At 34.9% G+C, this 23766-nt stretch overlaps 1 protein-coding gene across 9 annotated transcripts in view; it reads left to right on the top strand.

Annotated features, from left to right (window-relative positions):
- Positions 1 to 23766, top strand: part of LOC123678747 (nuclear receptor coactivator 3) — a 268127-nt gene that overhangs the window by 193005 nt on the left and 51356 nt on the right. For 5 of the 9 annotated variants that reach the window (XM_045615921.1, XM_045615920.1, XM_045615923.1 and 2 more), the window contains exon 1: positions 3651 to 4127. The exons of 3 other annotated variants lie outside the window; for them this stretch is intronic. In XM_045615921.1, the coding sequence (XP_045471877.1) occupies positions 4036 to 4127 (92 nt within the window). In that variant the 5' untranslated portion in view covers positions 3651 to 4035. Of the gene's footprint in view, positions 1 to 3599; positions 4128 to 23766 lie in introns of those variants that run through there. One more of the 9 variants, XM_045615930.1, reaches the window with a different exon arrangement.

Genomic DNA, 23766 nt, shown 5'->3' with positions numbered 1-23766 from the left:
ACTTTCTTCACTTTTCCAAGACAGATGATTCAACAAGATTTCCATTTCTGATTCCGCCAACCGTGTTGAGCAACACTTCAGAAGAATCTCCCCTCTCCTCTCGTCACTTCCACTTACCGCCGACTACTGAAAGCAGCTCCGCACCAAAACGAGGAAGCAAGGTCTGCTGCGTGGAAATTCGCGACAATCTGCAAATCCGGAGGACAGGAAGGTCAGTGCGAGTGTTAAAAAATTTATTTTCGAGTTAGCCTTGCCATTTTGACGAAAAACGTCGGTGCTTCAATCAAGTTTTCTGCTTTGGTTTCTATTTCTATTTTTCGCTCTGAATGGCAGAGAGATTTTACATTTTTCAAGCTGAAGGGATTGTAAGTATTATAATCTCAATGAATCATCGTTGGAGGCCAATAATTACAGTACACCTATCTCGAAAATTAATTCCAATACCTATTGAATGTAAAAGAAGAGGACTTTAAGATGTATCTATAGCATTCGAAGAATCAGTCTTCCTACAGAGAATTGGTCAAGGTTGATTCTTGCTGCATTCAGCTGTTACATAACGAAAACGAAACTAATAAAACCAAACGCACAAAGTGAAGGGCACCTGGAAAACCACGCACAAGACCAACATGACTCGACGCAAAACTTTCTTCACTTTTCCAAGACAGATGATTCAACAAGATTTCCATTTCTGATTCCGCCAACCGTGTTGAGCAACACTTCAGAAGAATCTCCCCTCCTCTCATCACTTCCACTTACTGCTGACTACTGAAAGCAGCTCCGAACCAAAACGAGGAAGCAAGGTCTGCTGCGTGGAAATTCGCGACAATCTGCAAATCCAGGGGACAGGAAGGTCAGTGCGAGAGTTAAAAAATTTATTTTCGAGTTAGCCTAGACGTTTTGAAGAAAAACGTCGGTGCTTCGATCAAAGTTGTTGCAATGGCTTCTGTTTCCTTTTGTCCTATTATATTTTTCGCTCTGAATGGTAGATAGATTTTACATTTTTCAAGCTAAAGGGATTGTAAGTATTATAATTAATGATCTTAAAGAATCATCGTTGGAGGCCAATAATTACAGTACACTTATCTCGAAAATTAATTCCAATACCTATTGAATGTAAAAGAAGAGAACGTTAAGATGTATCTATATCATTCGAAGAATCAGTCTTCCTACAGAGAAATGGTCAAGGTTGATTCTTGCTGCATCCAGCTGTTACATAACGAAAACGAAACTAATAAAACCAAACGCACAAAGTGAAGGGCACCTGGAAAACCACGCACAAGACCAACATGACCCGACGCAAAACTTTCTTCACTTTTCCAAGACAGATGATTCAACAAGATTTCCATTTCTGATTCCGCCAACCGTGTTGAGCAACACTCCAAAAGAATCCCCCTCTTCTCGTCACTTCCACTTACCGCCGACTACTGAAAGCAGCACCGCACCAAAACGAGGAAGCAAGGTCTGCTGCGTGGAAATTCGCGACAATCTGCAAATCCAGAGGACGGGAAGGTCAGTGCGAGAGTTAAAAAATTTATTTTCGAGATAGCTTTGCCGTTTTGACGAAAAACGTTGGTGCTTAGATCTAATTATTTGCTATGGTTTCTGTTTCCTTATGTACCATTATCTTTTTTGCTCTGAATGGTAGACAGATTATACATTTTTCAAGTTGAAGGGATTGTAAGTATCATAATTAATGATCTTAAAGAATCATCGTTGGAGGCCAATTATTACAGTACACCTATCTCGAAAATTAATTCCAATACCTATTGAATGTAAAAAGAAGAGAACGTTAAGATGTATCTATAACATTCGAAGAATCATTCTTCGCACAAAGAATTGGTCAAGGTTGATTCTTGCTGCATCCAGCTGTTACATAACGAAAACGAAACTAATAAAACCAAACGCACAAAGTGAAGGGCACCTGGAAAACCACGCACAAGACCAACATGACTCGACGCAAAACTTTCTTCACTTTTCCAAGACAGATGATTCAACAAGATTTCCATTTCTGATTCCGCCAACCGTGTTGAGCAACACTTCAGAAGAATCTCCCCTCCTCTCGTCACTTCCACTTACTGCCGACTACTGAAAGCAGCACCGCACCAAAACGAGGAAGCAAGGTCTGCTGCGTGGAAATTCGCGACAATCTGCAAATCCGGAGGACAGGAAGGTCAGTGCGAGAGTTAAAAAAATTATTCTCGAGATAGGCTGGCCGTTTTAACGAAAAACGTCGGTGCTTTGATCTAATTTTTCGCTTTGGTTTCTGTTTCCTTTTGCCCTTTTATATTTTTCGCTCTGATTGGTAGATAGATTTCACATTTTTCAAGCTAAAGGAATTGTAAGTATTATAATTAATGATCTTAAAGAATCATCGTTGGAAGCCAATAATTACAGTACACCTATCTCGAAAATTAATTCCAATGCCTATTGAATGTAAAAGAAGAGGACTTTAAGATGTATCTATATCATTCGAAGAATCAGTCTTCCTACAGAGAAATGGTCAAGGTTGATTCTTGCTGCATCCAGCTGTTACATAACGTAAACGAAACTAATAAAACCAAACGCACAAAGTGAAGGGCACCTGGAAAACTACGCACAAGACTAACATGACTCGACGCAAAACTTTCTTCACTTTTCCAAGACAGATGATTCAACAAGATTTCCATTTCTGATTCCGCCAACCGTGTTGAGCAACACTTCAGGAGAATCTCCCCTCCTCTCGTCACTTCCACTTACTGCCGACTACTGAAAGCAGCACCGCACCAAAACGAGGAAGCAAGGTCTGCTGCGTGGAAATTCGCGACAATCTGCAAATCCGGAGGACAGGAAGGTCAGTGCGAGAGTTAAAAAATTTATTTTCGAGATAGCCTTGCCGTTTTGATGAAAAACGTCGGTGCTTCGATCAGATTTCTTGCTATGGTTTCTGTTTCCTTTTGTACTATTATATTTTTCACTCTGAATGGTAGATAGATTTTACATTTTTCAAGCTAAAGAGATTGTAAATATTATAATTAATGATCTTAAAGAATCATCGTTGGAGGCCAATAATTACAGTACACTTTTCTCAAAAATTAATTTCAATACCTATTGAATGTGAAAGGAGAGATCGTTAAGATGTATCTATATCATTCGAAGAATCAGTCTTCCTACAGAGAAATGGTCAAGGTTGATTCTTGCTGCATCCAGCTGTTACATAACGAAAACGAAACTAATAAAACCAAACGCACAAAGTGAAGGGCACCTGGAAAACCACGCACAAGACCAACATGACCCGACGCAAAACTTTCTTCACTTTTCCAAGACAGATGATTCAACAAGATTTCCATTTCTGATTCCGCCAACCGTGTTGAGCAACACTCCAGAAGAATCCCCCTCCTCTCGTCACTTCCACTTACCGCTGACTACTGAAAGCAGATCCGCACCAAAACGAGGAAGCAAGGTCTGTTGCGTGGAAATTCGCGACAATCTGCAAATCCAGAGGACAGGAAGGTCAGTGTGAGAGTTAAAAAATTTATTTTCGAGATAGCCTTGTCGTTTTGACGAAAAACGTCGGTGCTTCGATACTCTCGGCAAACATCGAATCACGAAGGCGTCATCGCGACCTAGTGACCCAAATAGAAAGCCTCGCGCACTACGTAGACGACGTCGCTCTGCCATTGAGTCGTCGCCGTCCGCAGAGGAAGGTTGCAGGCGCGTTCGCAGCACTTATCTTCTTCAGAGAGTGAGCAGCAGGCAGCGCTCTCCACCGGCTGCTTTCGTTTCGATCGCGTTGTGCGTGGACAAAGTCAGCGCCGCGGAGTGACATTAACATACTGTGGAATAAAAATGAAACTAGTTATGATATTACTGTTAAACTTTCCAGTGTTGTTGAATGATCGACTGGTGCGTAATAGAGAAGCTAAGAGTTGCCATGTGTTGATGCAGTGTTCTCCTTTGGATTACTTAAGTGTGTTATAACCGGTAAAGTTAACTGTGTCTTCAGAGTTGATAGTTGATGTTCGATTGGATGCTTTACTGAGTGTGTCCAACTTTATAATGCTCGAACATAGTGCTCAGTATTTGAACGTTCCGCCAACCTTTGACGACAACTTCGACGTATCTTTCTTTCCGGACTTATACACCACAAGGTGGGTTTTGCTTTTTGCGGACCTTTTTTTTTTGAGTTCACCTCGCTTCATCTGCCTTCATTTCATTCGAGAGAAAATCGGGGGACCAAGAACTGAATCAAATTCATAGAAGCTCTGACGTTTATCGAAAAAATTGACAGGTGTTAAGATACTGAAGATTTCTGAAGGGAAAAAAATTATCTGAAGTTGGCTCGCAAACACAGCAAAATTTTCGCCATAGTTTTCATTTCTTTCTATTACCTAATGTGCCATAATTTATGATAAACATCACGCTACAGGATTTGAACTTCGAGAGAAAATTGAGAGGCCACAAACTGAACTGTATTCATAAAAGCTGTCACTTATATCGAAAAAAGATGTCAGAAGGCAAGAAATTGAAGAATAGTAAAGATTGCATTTTTTGAGAGAAAACTATAAACCAATTAAAGTCGACGTTGCAAATTTTTCACAATGGTTTTTACCTATTTCTTTCTCTGACAAAACTTTTTTTTGTCCTCACCTTGATTATCTGCCATCATTTCATACGAGAGAAAATTGGGGGACCAAGAACTGAACCAAATTTATGAAAGCTTTCACGTCTATCGAAAAAAATGGCCAAGATTTAGGATGTTGAAAATTTCTGAAGAGAAAACTAAAAAGTTATCTGGAATTGACTCGCAAACAACACAAATTATTGGCTATGGTGTTTATTTCCATCTGTCACCTAATGTTTCATAATTTATGATAAACATCCCACTACAGGATTTGAACTTCGCTCTAATGACGAAATGAAATTCTCAAAACTTCGAAGTATCTTCATTTCCTGAGATATACACCACAAGGAAGGGGGTTTTGCTTTTGTGGATTTCTTTTGCCTTCACCTCGCTTCATCTGCTATCATATCATTCAAGAGAAAATCGAGGGATCAAAAAAATTGTCAGTTAAGATATTAAAGATTCGAAAAATGTTGACAGTCTTCATTATTGCATAAGTTGCATCTGCATTCATCGAATGCTCCAAAAAGATGAATCACATCATATTTTCTTATATGAAAGTGAATTCACCTAAGGAAATACATTCAAATAACAATTCACTCATAGGGAAAGCTTCTATTTTTATTTATAATCGCTATATCGAAAGTTGAACAAAGAGGTACTTATTTATTTCTACGAAAAAATGATAACCTACTACCTAACAATGTAAATAAAACACTTAACTTTAACATGAATGATTAAAATGAAATTTTTTCTTCATCCTCAAGAAAAAGTAACAGAAGTAATTAAATATATTACTGCACGATCGTACAAGAAATCCAAAGGTTTAATGAGGGAAAGTCCAAACTACATATAAAATGAAACTTGTGTCTATCTGATAGGATAGATTCCATTCGAAGATTGTTAAGCCAGATTTGATTGAAGTTCAGATTTAAAATAGATTTTATATCAATACCTATACGTAAAACAAAGCAGGACACCATTTATAACTCAAGGACTGCTGCACCGATTATTATGAATTCGACTAGGCTAAAGTTTGATATTTATTTTAGTTTTTTTAATACCGCTTTCCCTTTACACGATATTTGATATTAATTTGGCATAAATATTCCAACTTAAAGTTCTCATCATGTAATATGCTAATTTCGAATGGAAATCTACAGGGTGATATTTTTTCTGGAACAGTGTGGAAATCTTTACCCAAAAGGTTTTTTCAATGGACCACAGGAAAAACGTGAAGAAAAACTTCGGTCCAGTACTAAATTCATTAGTTTCTTGCAGTTTTGTGGTATCTGCTACAGATTTTGATTGAAAATTTTCAAACAATTCTTTAGTAATCTTCAGGAAAATCCAAATTATTATAAAGATCCAGTTAGTTAGCTGTGATGAATAAACTAATGATAAGTTTTTATACTCATTACACAATATGTAGCGAAGATTGATGAAGATTCGATAAACTGGTTTAATCATAAAAAAGTAGGACTAGAAGAAACACCCTGTATCTCGAAAACAAAGCGTTTTCGGGTCCATGTACATAGGACTTTTTTTCTTAAAATTATCTTAGGAATCTCTCATTTTCCTTTGTACCTCCAATTTAGAAACACACTAAATATTTTAAAACCTAAAACGTAAAAATTCCAGATGAAGTTAACAAAAATCCTAAATAAACAAGAGACATCTAAAACACCCAGAAGTTAAACGTCAATAAACCGCCTTCCAAACGCTTGAATTGGGACAAATCAAACAGAAACAACGACTCGTAAAGAAACACATATAAACCTCAATCCTCCTTCGAATCAATTTAATAGAGTTCGACCCATAACGCTTCCTATGTTTTGCGTCGTTACTGACCTATCTTATCGCTGCTGAAATGGCAATGAAATCCAGCCGAGTAAACAATCGCAAATTTAGAAAACGCATTAATACCAAATTGGTTAGGTGTATATAAAACCATAATAAAACGATAGGCCTCGTTATTCACCGGATACGCGAGCAACAAAGTTGGCGTAAAATTATTTTAATAAAGTCCAAGCTGTTAAGTTTTTACAGTGGCATTGACTTAGGCATTTGATTAGTTCAGGAGTTTTTTCGATCGTTCTCATAACAGTCTATTGTTGGTGGAAATGAACGTTCTTATTAGTTATTACAAGCTTCGATAAGAATTAAAGTGTAATTTTTGCTCATTTACTGCAATGTTTTGTTGAGAGAGAGAAGGAAGAAAACGAAAAACATGTATCTCTATGTCCCGAGTGGATTCTTACGCATATTATGGAATAATGTTTCGAAATAAGTCTTCTTTGTGCTACTTGTGATTTGACCTTTTGTTCTACAATCTTCAGTTATTAACACTGAGAACTTCACACTATGGTTTAATAAAGAGTGTTTTTTTAGAGCTATAGAACTTTAAATTGCAATAAAACAACGATGGATTATTCGATTGTCATGAATTTTATTTATCCGCAAGATAATCTTGTGGCATTATATTTTAAATATGATTTCTGGCATATGACCGCCACGGCTGGCTCGGATAGAGTCCAATCTGGACGTCCAATTTTCGATGACCTTTTCCAACATTTGTGGCCGTATATCGGCAATAACACGGCGAATGTTGTCTTCCAAATGGTCAAGGGTTTTTGGCTTATCCGCATAGACCAATGGCTTTACATAGCCCCACAGAAAGTAGTCTAGCGGTGTTAAATCACAACATCTTGGAGGCCAATTCACAGGTCCAAAACGTGAAATTAGGCGGTCACCAAACGTGTCTTTCAATGAATCGATTGTGGCACGAGCTGTGTGACATGTTGCGCCGTCTTGTTGGAACCATAGCTCCTGGACATCATGATTGTTCAATTCAAGAATGAAAAAGTTAGTACTCATGGCTCTATACCGATCACCATTGACTGTAACGTTCTCGCCATCATCGTTTTTGGCCAATGATTCCACCAGCCTATAAAGCGCACCAAACAGTCAGTTTTTCTGGATGTAACGGTGTTTCGACATACACTTGAGGATTAGCTTCACTCCAAATGCGGCAGTTTTGTTTGTTGACGTAGCCATTCAACCAGAAGTGCGCTTCATCGCTAAACAAAATAAAATGGACGTAGTGCGCGATACGTATTCCGCACAGAACCATTATTTTCGAAATAAAATTGCACATTTTGCAAGTGTTGTTCAGGCGTGAGTCTATTCATGATGAATTGCCAAACCAAACTGAGAATGAATCACTTGACAGTTGTTAAATCGGTCACCATCTTGAACAGTTATGCCAACTTAAAGTTATATACCTCGAAAAAAAACACCCGTTATATCCTCTTTCACCAAAGAATATCTTATAGTCTACTCGAATAGAAAAAATCCAGAACTACCTAGTGGTACTAAGCGTTTCTGGTACAAACATTTTATTGTCTTTGGAGCAATGCAAGTTTTCAATCATCAAATAAAAATTATTCATTTGGATTATTTTTTCTAGGTAGAGAATTATGCGGTTTTTTCAATCTTTAGCAGCGAAAAAAGCTTTCAAATTAAGTTTTCGATATAAAAGTGATTCTTAATTGACAACAACATTGATTTCTAACTTCAAAACAGATTGCTAATGGTTATATCCTCGGTTATGTCAATAATGAGAACGAATTCATAACATAATTGACAAAACGTTGCGTAAAATTGAAGTATCCACTAAAGAAGTTATCAAAATCAAAAATTTGTTGAAAAACCTATAATGAAAAAAAAAGCAATATCAATCAACTAGACAAAGTAAATTGATATCCTTCCATTTGTATTTTTAGAAGTAGAAAGGTGACGACCCAGTAAGAAAAAGCTCATTTCTAAACCAACTCTGCTACAATATGGCTTAATTTTATTCTACCATCGTTAAGTTCACTTCCTGCCCTTTTCTATAAAAAAATTCACGAGCGCTACTCTACACACCATTGTACTATTGACATGCATGAGCCCACAATCCAGCATAGAATTTAATTCATCTCGAGTCAGGTAAACCGTGAGAGAATTTTTTTTATGTTCGAATTCAAAACGAGATGGAATTATTATATCAGCGCAGTAATCGGAATATTAAAACAAACACCCGATATGGTTTTCTTGTATTCAGGAGATAACATTGAAATTAAGCCAATTTTAATTTGAAGTTACCGTTAAAACGAGGCCGTGCACATTCGTTAAGTCCAGAGGCCACGTCCGCCGTTTCTCTCTTTCTTCTTCTTCTTCTCTCGAATGGTCGTAAATGACGACTTTAGGCGTGTGTGGTCCTCGGGTTTGGCCCAACTAATGGAATCCTGCCAGTTGTCGTTAATTTCGCTTCTATACGGACAAAACTTGTTTGGCCCATATCCACCTTGATTTTGAAATCGAGATTTTCGTTGACTGAATGCATTTCGACTTTAGTTATGGCACTCGTATTTGATTTTACGACTGACGAAATGTGAAATTTAAGCGTGTTAGATGAAATGACTTTCATTTCCTTCAATGGTCAAGTGGCTGATGAATTCTCAGAATTATAGTTTTTACGTTTAATCAATTTCGATGATACTTCTACAAGTGCGATTTGAAATTTATATAATGCATGTAAAATATGTATTTAATTATGTACTCACATTCGAACTTCATCGAAGCTTAAGCCATTATCGAAAGAATATCTATCTTATCATGAGGTCATATAACATTTTATGTGCAGTTGGGAATTTTCCCAATTATACACTGCATGCTCATTTAGTAATATATTTAATTAACTGGTGGACCACGCTGAGATTGTCCTTCCAGAAAATGTCGAATATAAGAAGAGAATATAATGATCTTCTTGAGTTCAATTTCCATAATTACCTTCGCATTTTGAAACAATTTCACATGGTGTTATTTTTCATTTGAAATCTGAAACTTAGATATTAAATTCTGCAGTATGTGACTTTGGAACGTCGTTGATGAAATTTCATATCAAAATCATAATTCTCACTTTCCTTCGAATGTAGAACAACCTTTGTGGACTAATTGTAATTTCACCCTGTTCTAGAATAGACAACCAAGATATCTGCTAATTCGACGTTAATCGTACAATATTAGAATTGTAGATCCTAGACATCGAAATATAATAATTCTTCCCAACATGCCCTATACATATACATATTGCTAATATCCTACTAAGAATTTATAGTCCAAATCCACAATCCTCTAAGAAATGTGAAATTGCTGATTTTCAAATAGAAATTGTAAAAATGTAAGAAATCACTGAAAATCCAAGTCAATACATTCAAACTTTAAACACCCCGTATCTTGGAATCTGACAATATTTGTATATGACCTGTTGGGCACAATCATCTTATTTTGAGGACGAAGAGAGATACAAGAGATCGAAATTCTCGACTTCAGCAGCCTGTATCTTGTTAACTGAGCGTTTGCGATCATAGGACTCATATTGACTTCAGATTTGTGTTCAGAAGAGCGAAATAATTATTTTGAATTAAAATCTACGAAATTTCATGAAATAATACGAATAAGAACAAGCGCACAAAACAAGACAGAGTTTAACCAGGAAAACTCTACAAAGAAGTAACTTAGATAGGAATCACAGCAATTAAGCTTAAAACTTTAATGAAAAGAAAAAAAGGACGAGGTTTCAAGACAAACAAAAATAACAATTTTCACTGAAAAGTTAAGAAAAAGGTTGCCGAATTTTCGCCTGCATTTTCCATACAAGTTCATTTGTCGATCAGTGATCTATAATCGCTGAACCTGGCAAAAAACCCGTAAACATTTCCAAGAATTCGGAAACGTTGCCAAGTTCATCATTACGCTCTCTTATACCCAAAAGGTAACGAATAGAGAGGTGGGCACGAAAGTATTGTATGCCAAAACATATTCCGTTTCTGTTTTTCGTCAAAGGACGGTGACCTTTTGTGATCGCCTGTCCGTTGACCCAGGACCAACATCCTGTCCCCCTGTCGACGATTTCACGCAAACATCAGACCTTTATTTGATTTTATTTTGCGAAACTTCGCAGATGGATTCTTGAAACGCAAGACCCTATGATTTATTTGCCATTTGGACATATTCAACCGGAATTTATTTGCTTCCCAAATGATGAAATTCGTTCTATCCTTGTGCTGTATATTTGTGAGTGTATATTCGGTACGTTGGTATTGAAAAATACGCGATAAACATGTTTTCGAGAAATAGGCGACTCATTACCTTCGTGTCGAGATCCAAATTAAACCTTACAGAAATGCGTTGTTGAAGTCGACTTAATAAAAATCATTTGAAAAGATTAATTTTAAATTTTGTTTCAATACATTCAATCATTATACATGAAATGAACAACCCTTGTTCAATCCCTGCTCTTTTCTAATTTATTACGATTTTTTTTCATGGTCGAAAAGCATTGCACAATAAAAAGAATGGATTTCTCTAGAATACTTCCAAGTTCCAAAGGTTCAATCTTAGATCTAATACAGCTCGGTTAGATAAGCGATTTATAATCCAGAACGATTTTTTTTAATTTCTTGGATTTATTTCCGGCTCAAATAACAGAATAATTATTAAAACATCGGAGAACTGCACGAAAAAATTTGAGATATAAGGAGACAATAATATATTAGCGTTTCACGGAGATTCTGACTATTCCAGAAATCAGAGAATTTATCTGTGTTAACGTAAATAAGAGAAGAGGTGAGCAATTTTTTAATTTCCTTTAATTTAATTTTTTAAGTTATGGCGTTTCGACAATCGATGTCAATTTTCAGAATATAGGTTGACCTCAGTTTGATAGACACTATCTTGCCAGTCGATCTTAGAAAAGGGTTTTTTCAGTTCGACCAGAACAGTTTTCTGCATTCAAGAGAAAGTGGAAGTATTTTTGTATGAAATTCTGGAATAATCTTAATTTGTTCAAAAATGCAATTTTAATTATTTGAGCCCATTCGAATTAAATCTGAAATGTTTGCCGTGTTTTATGTTTTCTATTCCGACTCTCCTAGGACTCTGTGAGACATTTGAAAGGGATGATCCTCAGAGTAATAAAAATAGATAAAGGGAGCCTATGTCATTTTCAGTAAGCAAGATTTGTGCCTAACATGAACTATCAAATTTGACATGAAGCGCGCGGAAATGAAAACATATCAGTGAAACGATATTTCACACAATTTCGAGTTACTCCACAAAGAATGCACTTCTTATGTTCCATAGTGAATCAACGTTCCATATTAACTCGAAATATATTTGAATGAATACCTAAATATATCAGAAATTCAGAACACAAACTTCAAGCGCGTCAAACGACGTGAAACAACCGATGACACTAGGAGAGCAAAAGTTGCCAAACCTTGGAGTTCAGCTGGTAGATCCAGAAAATAATGAATATTTTGCTTATTCTGAATTCGACAATTAAGAAAAATATCGGATTCTAAATATTCAAATTTGCATATTTAATCAGGATTCACTCAAATAAATGTAGTTAATTCAATATAATATAAATTCATAACGATATAGTAAAATTGTGGATTTGAAAATACATATATCACAATCCGACAACGTAACCTAACCATGTTGGGGATCTGTCAAAATTGCGTATGTCCCCTCTATCTATGTTTATTACTCTATGGGATGATATTTTCGAAATAAATTGTGCAACACCAGATGACAGTGGTGTCATTTTCAAAAAACCCTTCCTGTGTTTCAAAATGGTGGAATAGCCTTCTTCTCGATTAACAATTAAAAGAGAAATGTATGTTGTCACTGTTGAATTGACTTTCTCGCAGAAGTAGCCTATCGAATAACGCTTTTCTAATGACTAGTTGATTTCTCCCGGTTGAATAAATACTTTTTGTTTTTGAGTTAGATTTATAATCATTAATTACAAATACCAACAAGACATCACATCTGCGTTTGGCCAAGAAACTGGTCCGCTTCTTTCTCATTAAAGCCCCAATCAAAAGAAATTGATACAATTCACTTGTAGATCGATTAATTAAGTATATCATATGAAAGGGAAGGTAAAGCTCTTGATTTCATTGACTGCTACGCACTTCTGATTTGAAGTGGTAGGATTTTTTCATTTACATCTGCAATGAAACGAAAAGAAGATTGACTGCTTTCTCAAAAATGAAGAAATAGTGGAAAAACTTAGTTCGTAACTTTGTTATTTTCCAATAGCAATTATACAATTTAAAATGTTTATAATGACAAGACTGTGTATCATTTTTCATTATTTGTGTTCAGTTATGGCGTAATCATGGAAAGAAACACATTTTATATCAATATCTATAACAAAATCAGAGCTAATTTTTTTGATAAAACGATTTTACAATTTCTAAAAGTTGTTGAAGCGTGTATCAATTGTCTACGGACTATCCAAACTAGATTTGATCTGTGGACTATGTTTCAACCACATTCAGATCAATTAAAAAGAAATTAAGAAAACAAAGCAGGTAGAAAAAGCATACTATGTGTTTGCATTCATTAAATACAACAGAGACTATAAAAGGAATATGATTATCATCAAAAACGGGATAATTGTTAAAAAAAAATAAAAAGTCAAACATCTTTTTCGCGTACTAAAAAACATCAAACGATTGTTCAAGAAACTCGCAATCTAGAATAGAAGGGGCATCACGATACAAAAACCCTCCTTTAAAAATAATTACCGAAAATCACGAACGACACCGGTAGAGACAAAAGAAGCCTGTCGTCAACTTGAAAAATTCCTCGACCTGTGTCCCAACCAACGTAGAAGAATGCAGAGCTACAAAGGAGCTGATTAGTTTTTCTGTTTCGTTTTCGAGGAAAAGAGACGCAAAAAAGTCGACTAGAGGCTTCCTCGAACACAGTGACGTGGAGACTGGTCATCGGATGGAAAACTGTAATGATAATACGCTCTATTAGTGTGACGTCACACACCGCCATTTTTGGTTCTCCTGTCAGTGTTCCGAATCCAAACAAATAAATTGTCATTCAAATTAGTTCGGTGTCGTTGAAGGAATTGGCTTATTTTCATAAATAAGAGTATTTGAGGAACGATTTCGGTATTAATTGATAGACAGAAGGAACGAGGTTAATACCAGTAAGTTTGAATCCTGTTTCATTCCCCAGATTTTCTATAAAGCCGTGTTTATCAGTTGAACTTCAAGTTCGAACTTACTGGCATTAATCTTGTGCCTTCTGTCTATCAATTAATAGTAAAATCGTTCTCTAAATAATCTTATTTATCAAAATAAGCCAATTTCTTCAACGACAAGGTACTAATTTGAATGACAATTTGTTTGTTTGGATTCCGAACACTGACAGGAGAACTAAAATGACGGTGTGTGACGTCATCACTAATAGAGCATATAGGGAAGAAAAATAAAATTATTTGTCAGAAAAATCAACATTAAATATTTGACGTGGTTTCCTTCATATCGGGTGAACAACGTTTATTACCTTTTTGGATATTTGGAGAGTATTACTCTCCAGATGGCTGCCAAATGGTATTTGTAGTGAATAAATTGGTACTATTTATGCTTTCAGTATTTTGCACGTATAATAAGAGTTGATTTTGTTAATTGATCGAATCTAACCTCTGTTTCCGATTATTGTGTAATAAAATTTTTTCTTCTATTTTATATAAGCTGCCTCATTTCTTAACATACAAGGTGTTCTACAAGCTCATAGACAAACTTTGGCAGTTAATAGTTGTGCTCATTCTGAACATCTTTTCCGTATTAGCATAGGTCTGGTTAGTTTTCGTTCAGAAGTTTTCTGAATTTGAAATAATATATTTTCATTCAAACAATATTTTTTTTACAAATTCTAAACGAAAAGTTTGTGTTGTCTTAGAGTTTGTTGAACATCCTGTCTATCGAATTGTGAAAGGGGATTCTTATATTTTTATTGAAAAAACTCTAGACATCTGTAACGTGCATCTTTCAACACTTTCAAGATAAAAAAAGGACTGTATAAAGTTTCAAATCGAGTGTAAGAATTTTTCCTCCTGTGAAACCTCAGAGTAATAAACATAGACTGAGGGAGCATATGTCATTTTCAGTAAGCAAATTTTGTCCCCAATATGAATTATCAAATTTGACATGAAGCGCGGAAATGAAATTATATCAGTGATACGATATTTCACTCAATTCGCGAGTTTCTTCATAAAGAACTTATATTACTTCTTATGTCCCATAGTGAATCAACATTTCATATTAACTCGAAATATATCGAAATAAATACCTAAATATATCAGAAATTAAGAAAACAAACTTCAAGCGCGCCAAACGACGTGAAACAACCGAAGACACTAGGAGAGTAAAAGTTGCCAAACCTTGGATTTCAGCAGGTAGATACAGAAAATAATAAATATTCTGCTTATTATAAATTCGAAAATTAGGGAAATATCGGATTCCAAATATTCTAATTGGCATATTTAATCGGGAATCACTCAAATGAATATATTTCATTCAACATAATATACATTCATAACGATATAGTAAAATTGTGGATTTGAAAATATATCACAATCCGACAACGTAATCCAAGCATGTGGGGACATGTAAAAATTGTGTAATACTCCCTCTATCTATGATTATTACTCTATACCGGGGAACTAAGAAAATGTCATTATAAACCATAGTATAAAACAAATGAATGAAATTCCGAATTCCAGAGTTGGTGTCTTATTTCCAATAAAATTCTATGATGTCTGCGGCAATTCGTATTTAATTTCAATTGAATATTCTGAATGGTACAAGTGGCAAACAACTCAAAAAAAAAGAGAAAATAGAGGATTTGAATAATATAGTGTTTAATTCTACATTGCGGTGAGCAATGCAAAGAGGCGATTTAGAGGAGACGCCAAATTTTATTCTGCTCCAAGACGTTTAAATTCCGCTACGCCACTGCCTGAATAACTCGTCTTTTGTTTATGGCAGAATGCTCGGCGTGAATAGATTCTGATTCGAGGAGATGATTAAAATGAAGGAAGGTTTTCTTCGGAGAAAAATATTTCATAACGTAGCTTTCACTCTCGTTATTACGGGGTATTTCCACTTCTGTTTCACCTGCCAAATATTTCAACCGTTATTACATTCCGACGTTATAAACGGAGAATTTCGTTATTAGAACAATCTAACATCTCGGGTATCTCTTTGGGAACGGTATCGTTCAAGGAAAATTTCTGAAACGTTTCGAAATATCTCGAATATTCAACAATTTCGTATAAGCGACGAAGAGGAATGTATTCATTTACTTTATATGTATATAAACTGAGATATAAACCCTAATGAAATATTTTATTCAACAGAACATTCATTTCAATATACCAAAAAAATGAATAACTCAGTTTATTAGGCTTCAGCAATGAGAAACAGTAATTCGAAACATCAGAAATGCCCAGAAAGAATAATTGTCCAAAATATTTTAAAATTCATTCAAAGTTGGTATTCTGTGAAAGAAGACCAACTAGCTCTACGTGCCCATTCGGCTACTGTACGTCAGAACATCTACCAATGGTTTTCTCAAGTAAATACTCTAAATACAGTATGTCCCTACGAAAATTTGGCCCCCCTCCCAGAACTCAAGTCCAGCTTATGTTTTGAGGAGGACGAATTTCTATTATGAGTTCCGAAAAAACCACCCCATGTAGATGACATTAACCCCCAACATATTTTGAATAGGAAAGAGATGTCGAGTGTTGGTTAGTCTGAAAATTATTTATGTTCTGTGCAGAATCCAGTTGAAATTTTCAAAATCGGTTCACTATTGACGAAATGATGTATTATTGAACTTACCGTCAAAAAGTGATGTTGAACATACATTTGAACCAGCCAAACTCAAGAACTTGAGTGTTTTGAAGAATCCTAAAATAATTTCCAAAGTCTGTATTAGGGAGAAAAACCCCTATGAAGACATTGTTCCGACAAAACTACTTGAGGGTTGCAACAACCCCTAATTTTTTTATAGGAAAGAGGTGGCAGATGTGTTTTAGTTGAAAACTTTTTTGTTCTCTAAACAGTTGAAGTTGAAATATCTTCTCAACTAAACCACATCCAACATCTCCTCCCTATTCAAAAAATGTTGGGGGCTGTTGCTACCCTCAGGTGGTTTTTTTTGAAACAATGCCAAAGGAATACTTTCTCTCTAATATAGAACTTGAAAATTATTTTTTGAATCTCCAAAACTCTTAGATTCTCGAGTTTGGGTTCGAAAATTCTTCATTTCTGAGGGGGTGTCAAATTTTCGTTGGGTCACCCTGTATATGTAAGTTGTATGGATGAACAATTACCTTGTTGCCTTTAAATCAAAATGACGAAATTCTTCTTTCTGGGTATCACACTGAGTATCACTGAGTATAAATATCATCCATCAATGTAATTCTTTTATTGACATATTACTTTCTCCGAATATTATAAAAAGTTGCAAATACATGCATGAAATTATAAACAATACAAACTCATCTGTAATGTTCCCATCTCAATAAGTGAAATAGTGTACATACATTTTTACATTGATACTTCTTAATCACCAATTCTTATAACTGTTTTTTCTTTCAGGTATGTACAAGGCAGCCATGGTTTGGAATGATAATAAAAACTAAAACAAACAGAATGAATTGCGCGAAATGAAAGTGGGCAAACACATTTCAACTTCACGTATGTATTGTATATTGTTCCATAAAGTAAAGAGTTTTTTAAAAATTGGGGTCAACGAGAACGGATTTTCGAATGCTTTTAATAAAAATGAGCGATATGATGATCTTCAGGTCAAAATCCACAAATGTGTGATATAAGACCTTCACGTGGATAAAAGTTTAAATGAATTCGGTCATATAGAAATGAAAATATCGACTATCTTAGTCATTAAGTCAGTTAGTCATTTCCAATAAAATACTTTGATTGTGGCTATTCGTTTTATTCATAATTGTTTTCAATCTGTTCAATGGTTCAGCAAAGTTTGACATTTTCATTTCAATATCGTATGTTTTTTATAATATGTAATTTTTGAGTATACTATGTAAGATTCTACTTGATGGACTCATACTTTTTAATTCCAATTCCGTTGAACAATTCGATACCTCGAAACTCTACAGCCCCTTTATTTCAGTACGTAGAAATTCTTTGCATTCAGTAATCATTAAAACTCAACTGGTTCCTGTTAGATAAGTCAAGTTTTATTTCCAAATCCTCCCAATTGTAAAAAAATCATTATGCAACTCACGTACAGACCTTTTTCCCCACATGGAACTGCATCAATAATTAGTCCTTTGTTCTAAAAAGCTGGCCCTCTATGAATAATTCATTGTGGATCGAAAATGAAAACTCCGATGTGATGTTGAAATCTAATAAAATGTATGGGAGCTACCTCATTCTATGGGATAGTTAATAATTTTATCGACTAAAAGCAGTTGTTTCGTCAGGCTGGTTCCTCACTGCTGCTGTACATGTTTCAAGACTCATTCAGTAAAACCTATTATTAATTTCTGTTTTTCCGTTTATTACCATATATTACATGTAATGGGTTCATTCAATAATGGTAACCTCAATATGCTGATTTTTATGATTCTTTATTATGAAGCTCCCTAGAACAATAATTACCAGAAAATAATAATACTTCAGTCTTGCATTCTAGGTATTAATTAGTTTCTGTACGTGAATATAAATATACATATTTCAACCGTATCGAAATTACCTACACAACTGAGGGTTCAACATTTGAAAAAACTGAGGCGCCAGCTCATTATTATTATTGGTTCATTGATTTTTATTGTCTTGCTCATCGTTCATAATTGGTTAACACTGGTGTAGTTATTTATGAAGTTAATCAATTATTTATTCCTTTATTCAATACAAGAAAGAAGTAGATTCATTCCAATCTCTCTAGATTTCTAGACGAGACATTTCAATGTTAAAGTCGTTATAAGATATTTCGTTGAGAGCAACAAAAATCTAGGAATAATCGTAGGAATTGAAATATTTCAGATTCAATTATGAAATTCGATTTAACAACTCTTATGTTTATTTTTCTGTTATCATTTTAATGACCTAAAGTTAATCCATTATTTATTCCAATATTGAATAGGAATAAGCATAATGATTTGAATCTATCTAAATTTCTAGAAAAAGCATTTCACTTAAAATTCGATATACAATATTTTCTTAAAAGGAACATAATAAAACAACAACTCAAAAAGTTACGAATGATAATCATACACATTGAGATATGATTACAAAAAAATTACAACATTTTATTCACAGTTCTTATTTGTTCATTTTTCTGTAATCATTTGTGAAGTGAAATGGTTATAACTACTTGACCCTTTGTTGAAACAGTTGGCCTAAAACTGAGGCTGACCCATTTACATCTTTATGTTTCAAATATAAATCACTCTATTCGATACTACTCTTATCGAATCCATTGTTAACACCACGAATATTTGAGGAGATCCTTGCCCTAATTATTTCGAAAAGATTGGGTGACTACTGAATAAAAATGAAACGCGTTTGACAACATATAAACGATTAAGTAACCATTGATACAAGGAATAAAACAATTTACATAGTTCAGAAAAAATCTGAAAATAGCACAAATAATTTTTTTCTTCAATATTTTTTTATTTCCTCATTTTCATTTCTGATAATAGTTCTTCAACTATTTATTGAATTCCTTATAATTATAATATTAATCCTTCGTAGAATATGAAGAACCTATCAGCGAATTTTAAAAATTTTATTTTCGAAAAAAAAAGTCAAGACAAGGCGAACCTCTTGACTTCTCCAACCTTTTACCAGGTAAAATAATAAAAACTAATAGACCGCTTTTCGTTTACGATTCCATAAGCTCTGTGTAATTGAAAGCCTTCTACGAGGACTATATACTTTTTCCCAACACCTTTCCATCTTTGTCCAACATGTCATGCTGCTGAAGAATGCAACGTTGTCAGATATAAAACATAACTATTGCAATGAAGTTTATAACTTGAAAACAACGATCTGTAATCTTGATTGAGATAAGTTTTCAGCTTTTTCTCCTTCGAAATTAAAAATGAGATCTGTTTTTGTTCATTTGTGCAACATTTTTTCGAGTATTTATTAGTATTCGATTGGATAACAGTTCAGATTTTACCTTTAAATCCAATTCATTGTGAAAATTAAGAAATCAAATACCTGCTATAACATAACATCGAATTCGTTTTTTCATATATATAAAAAAGGAATCAAAAAATGTGGTGGTGGAGTGCGAAAAAGTACAAATATTTTTCAACGAACATGGTTTTCATTGGTATAACAAAATGACGTTGTAAGTTGTAACAACTCAGGAAGTAATAATCCTACTTCCATACAAAAGAGAATTGTTTTATTGTATTCGTTTATTTTTCGAGAGAATTGAAAATTTCAATAGGAATTGACGACTAATGTTTCATTTCTTATACTACAAAATGCAGATAACAACATTTTTCGAAGATGAAAAATAACAAAAGGGGAAACGTTTCGAAATCAACAATTAAAATGAGAATTCAAAACGATCACCTACAATTAAGTTCATTAGTGTCAACTATTACAGCATAAGCTTCACATTAATTATAAAATCGCATTTTATATAATGATAATATGTTACCTACACGCTGAAGAAATATCGTAAAACCATATTAATTAGTAGGATAGAAATACAATATGAAATTTTGCACCAGTTATCTACTCAGGTAGCCAATTACTCAAATTATTCCTTATTTCACAGATAGTCAAAGCTATTTATACAGTAAAAATAGCAGGCACTGTTAAGTTTAAATTTGTGTGAAACAAGCTAATTTCACTTTGGAAATACCACATTCGTGGAAAATTCTAAACTTAGAATAAAAGGCAGCGCAAAATCGAAGATAAAACACTGTTCAAGCCATAGTAACACAAGTTTACAATACTTATTTTACAAGTATTATGTTTTGTTGAAGGGATCTTAAAATGTAATTATTTAGAATTTAACGATCTCATTGATGGAAGTATCACAAAGGCTTACAGTAGTTGGAATAGAAACTTCAGAAGGCATAAACAATAATTTCATTTTATATGCAATATGCTCATAAAGTAAAAATGCTATGGAAAGTTTTAATGGATTGATTTAATGCGAAAATGTTCATCACGAATTATCTACTAAGTACATTATCAAAAAAAACCGTGAATCATTTTTCTGGCTTAAAATATAGCTCGGTATTTAGTGATGTGTTCACTAAAGGAGCTTCAATTGATTAGGGATCAGAATCTCCTGACGCTAAATTAGATTTTCTCGTTTTTTTTTAAACATAAATATGAAGGTTTTCCAATTATTTGAGATAGAAGAAATGAAAAATGAAATATACAATGTTTTATCATAATTCAAATTGACATATTCGCTGATTGAAGTGAAACTGAATATAAACCAAAGTGTAAAATTTGCAGTGTTTTGAGAGCAATCTCAGAAATTTTCTTACTCTCTTTAGATTTCAAAGCCGAGTTTTATATCGCTACATTCTGGCTTGTCGATATTATAGACGCACTCTTTTCGCGCAGTGTAGTAATTTTTCGCAAGGACTGAAGTTCATCCACTCCGATTGAGTTCAATGTTCAACACCTTGTTTTCCCACTCTCAGCCATCAACTCAATCGAGATAATTCGAGAAGCTAGCTGTGATATCAATAAACATTTAATCATATCAATTTCTACTCTCATTATGCGATCCCAATTTGCAATAATGTGCCCAGTTGTACGCCGCACGTTTCCTTCACGTTGGAAGACAAGAAATTACGCGAATGACATTTTATGTAAGAAAAATGGAGTATTTTCGAGAACAAGTCCAACACAGGGTCAATGGATCGCAGCTCAGAACATTGCACCGATCCATACAAGGCCAAATATTTTGGGTGCGCTGATCCTGTTTTTACATTTTTATACAGGGTGTCCCAAATTACATGATCACTGGAAGCATCTCGATAACTAAAGGGTGTTTTTTTAAAGCTATAGAACTTTAAATTGCAATAAACAACGATGGATTATTCGATTGACATGAATTTTATTTATCCGCAAGATAATCTTGTGGCATTACATTTTAAATATGATTTCTGGCATATGACCGCCACGGCTGGCTCGGATGTAGTCCAATCTGGACGTCCAATTTTCGATTACTTTTTCCAACATTTGTGGCCGTATATCGGCAATAACACGGCGAATGTTGTCTTCCAAATGGTCGAGGGTTTGTGGCTTATCCACATAGACCAATGACTTTACATAGCCCCACAGAAAGTAGTCTAGGGGTGTTAAATCTTGGAGGCCAATTCACAGGTCCAAAACGTGAAATTAGGCGGTCACCAAACGTGTTTTTCAATAAATCGATTGTGGCGCGAGCTGTGTGACATGTTGCGCCGTCTTGTTGGAACCACAGCTCCTGGACATCATGGTTGTTCAATTCAGGAATGAAGAAGTTAGTAATCATGGCTCTATTTTCGATTACTTTTTCCAACATTTGTGGCCGTTTATCGGCAATAACACGGCGAATGTTGTCTTCCAAATGGTCAAGGGTTTGTGGCTTATCCGCATAGACCAATGACTTTACATAGCCCCACAGAAAGTAGTCTAGCGGTTATAAATCATAAGATATTGGAGGCCAATTCACAGGTCCAAAATGTGAAATTAGGCGGTACCAAAGGTGTCTTTCAATAAATCCACTGTGGCACGAGCTGTGTGACATGTTGCGCCGTCTTGTTGGAACCACAGCTCCTGGACATCATGGTTGTTCAATTCAGGAATGAAAAAGTTAAAATCATGGCTCTATACCGATCACCATTGACTGTAACGTTCTGGCCATCATCGTTTTTGAAGAAGTACGGACCAATGATTCCACCAGCCCATAAAGCGCACCAAACAGTCAGTTTCTCTGGATGTAACGGTGTTTCGACATACACTTGAGGATTAGCTTCACTACGAATGCGGCAGTTTTGTTTGTTGACGTAGCCATTCAACCAGAAGTGCGCTTCATCGTTAAACCAAATAAAATAATAATAATAAAAACCATTATATTCGAAATAAAATTGCACTATTTGCATGCGTTGTTCAGGCGTGAGTCTATTCATGATGAATTGCCAAACCTAACTGAGAATAAATCACTTGACAGCTGATGAATCGGTCGCCATCTTGAACAGTAATGCCCACTTAAAGTTATATACCTCGAAAAAAAACACCCGTTATATCTCTGAAATGGTAATTGATTTCTATGATCTGTGATGAGTAGGTATCATATAAACCACAAACATTAATGAAAAAAAAAAACGTTTTAGAATTGGTCAAATATCTCGAACAGAAACCAAGATATAGCGAAATATTTTAAACAGTAATTTTTCAGAAACGCACTGTAACTCCAGAACTAATCAAGATATCTTTGGTCTGCTTTCTCATATGTCATTATTTCTAAAAAAAATGGGAGTTCCTTGAAGATGTTTTTTCTAAGTCATATAGTTCTCGAGATGCTCTCCACCGAAAGCGGACGTCAAGAAATTACGCGAATGACATTTTATGTAAGAAAAATGTACTATTTTGGAAGAACACATCCACATCCTGCACACACGGTCAACGATTTGAAACCCAGAACATTGCACTTATCCCCACACAAGGCCAAATATTTTGGGTGCGCTGATCCTGTTTTTACATTTTGTTTGTATATCTCGCGGTTTATATTGAAATGCATGTGGAAAGCCTCAGGTATATACCATTCCATATTTCAAACGGTCGTCGGAGCTATCGGCGTGAACGAGATGGACGCGGACCGCGAGATCTGGCAACGTTGTTTCGTCAGATCGTGTGATGCATTTATATTTCCTTGCATATTCATGGTCGTTGAACATAAACTAGTTCAACGAGTTTCGTTGTGTTAACTTTTGGTTCTCGTTCTCTCTCCCGCGTCAAGGCGGATAAATCCGCTTTTAGATTGCTGGGAAAAATTTTTGTGCAGCGTTTCGGTGCTCTGGGATGAATGGAGCTTTTTGAGCACTTGTTTTCGATGCAATTATACTTAGTCCAGTCAAAATATGTGATAATCACAAGGAATGATTTATTGTAGTTTTGATTTCTTCGATTGTATATGTTTTTTGGAGTGCTGAATCAAAATTTCGTGACGGGACATCGAAAAAAAAGTGAAAAATCTCATTTTTTCATTCAATTCGAAAAATGATGAAT

The sequence above is a fragment of the Harmonia axyridis genome, chromosome 4 (genome assembly GCF_914767665.1).
Source record: "Harmonia axyridis chromosome 4, icHarAxyr1.1, whole genome shotgun sequence".
Taxonomy (NCBI): Eukaryota; Metazoa; Arthropoda; class Insecta; order Coleoptera; family Coccinellidae; genus Harmonia; species Harmonia axyridis.
The sequence above is the reverse complement of the archived record's forward strand: the minus strand, read 5'-3'. Positions and strand labels throughout refer to the sequence as shown.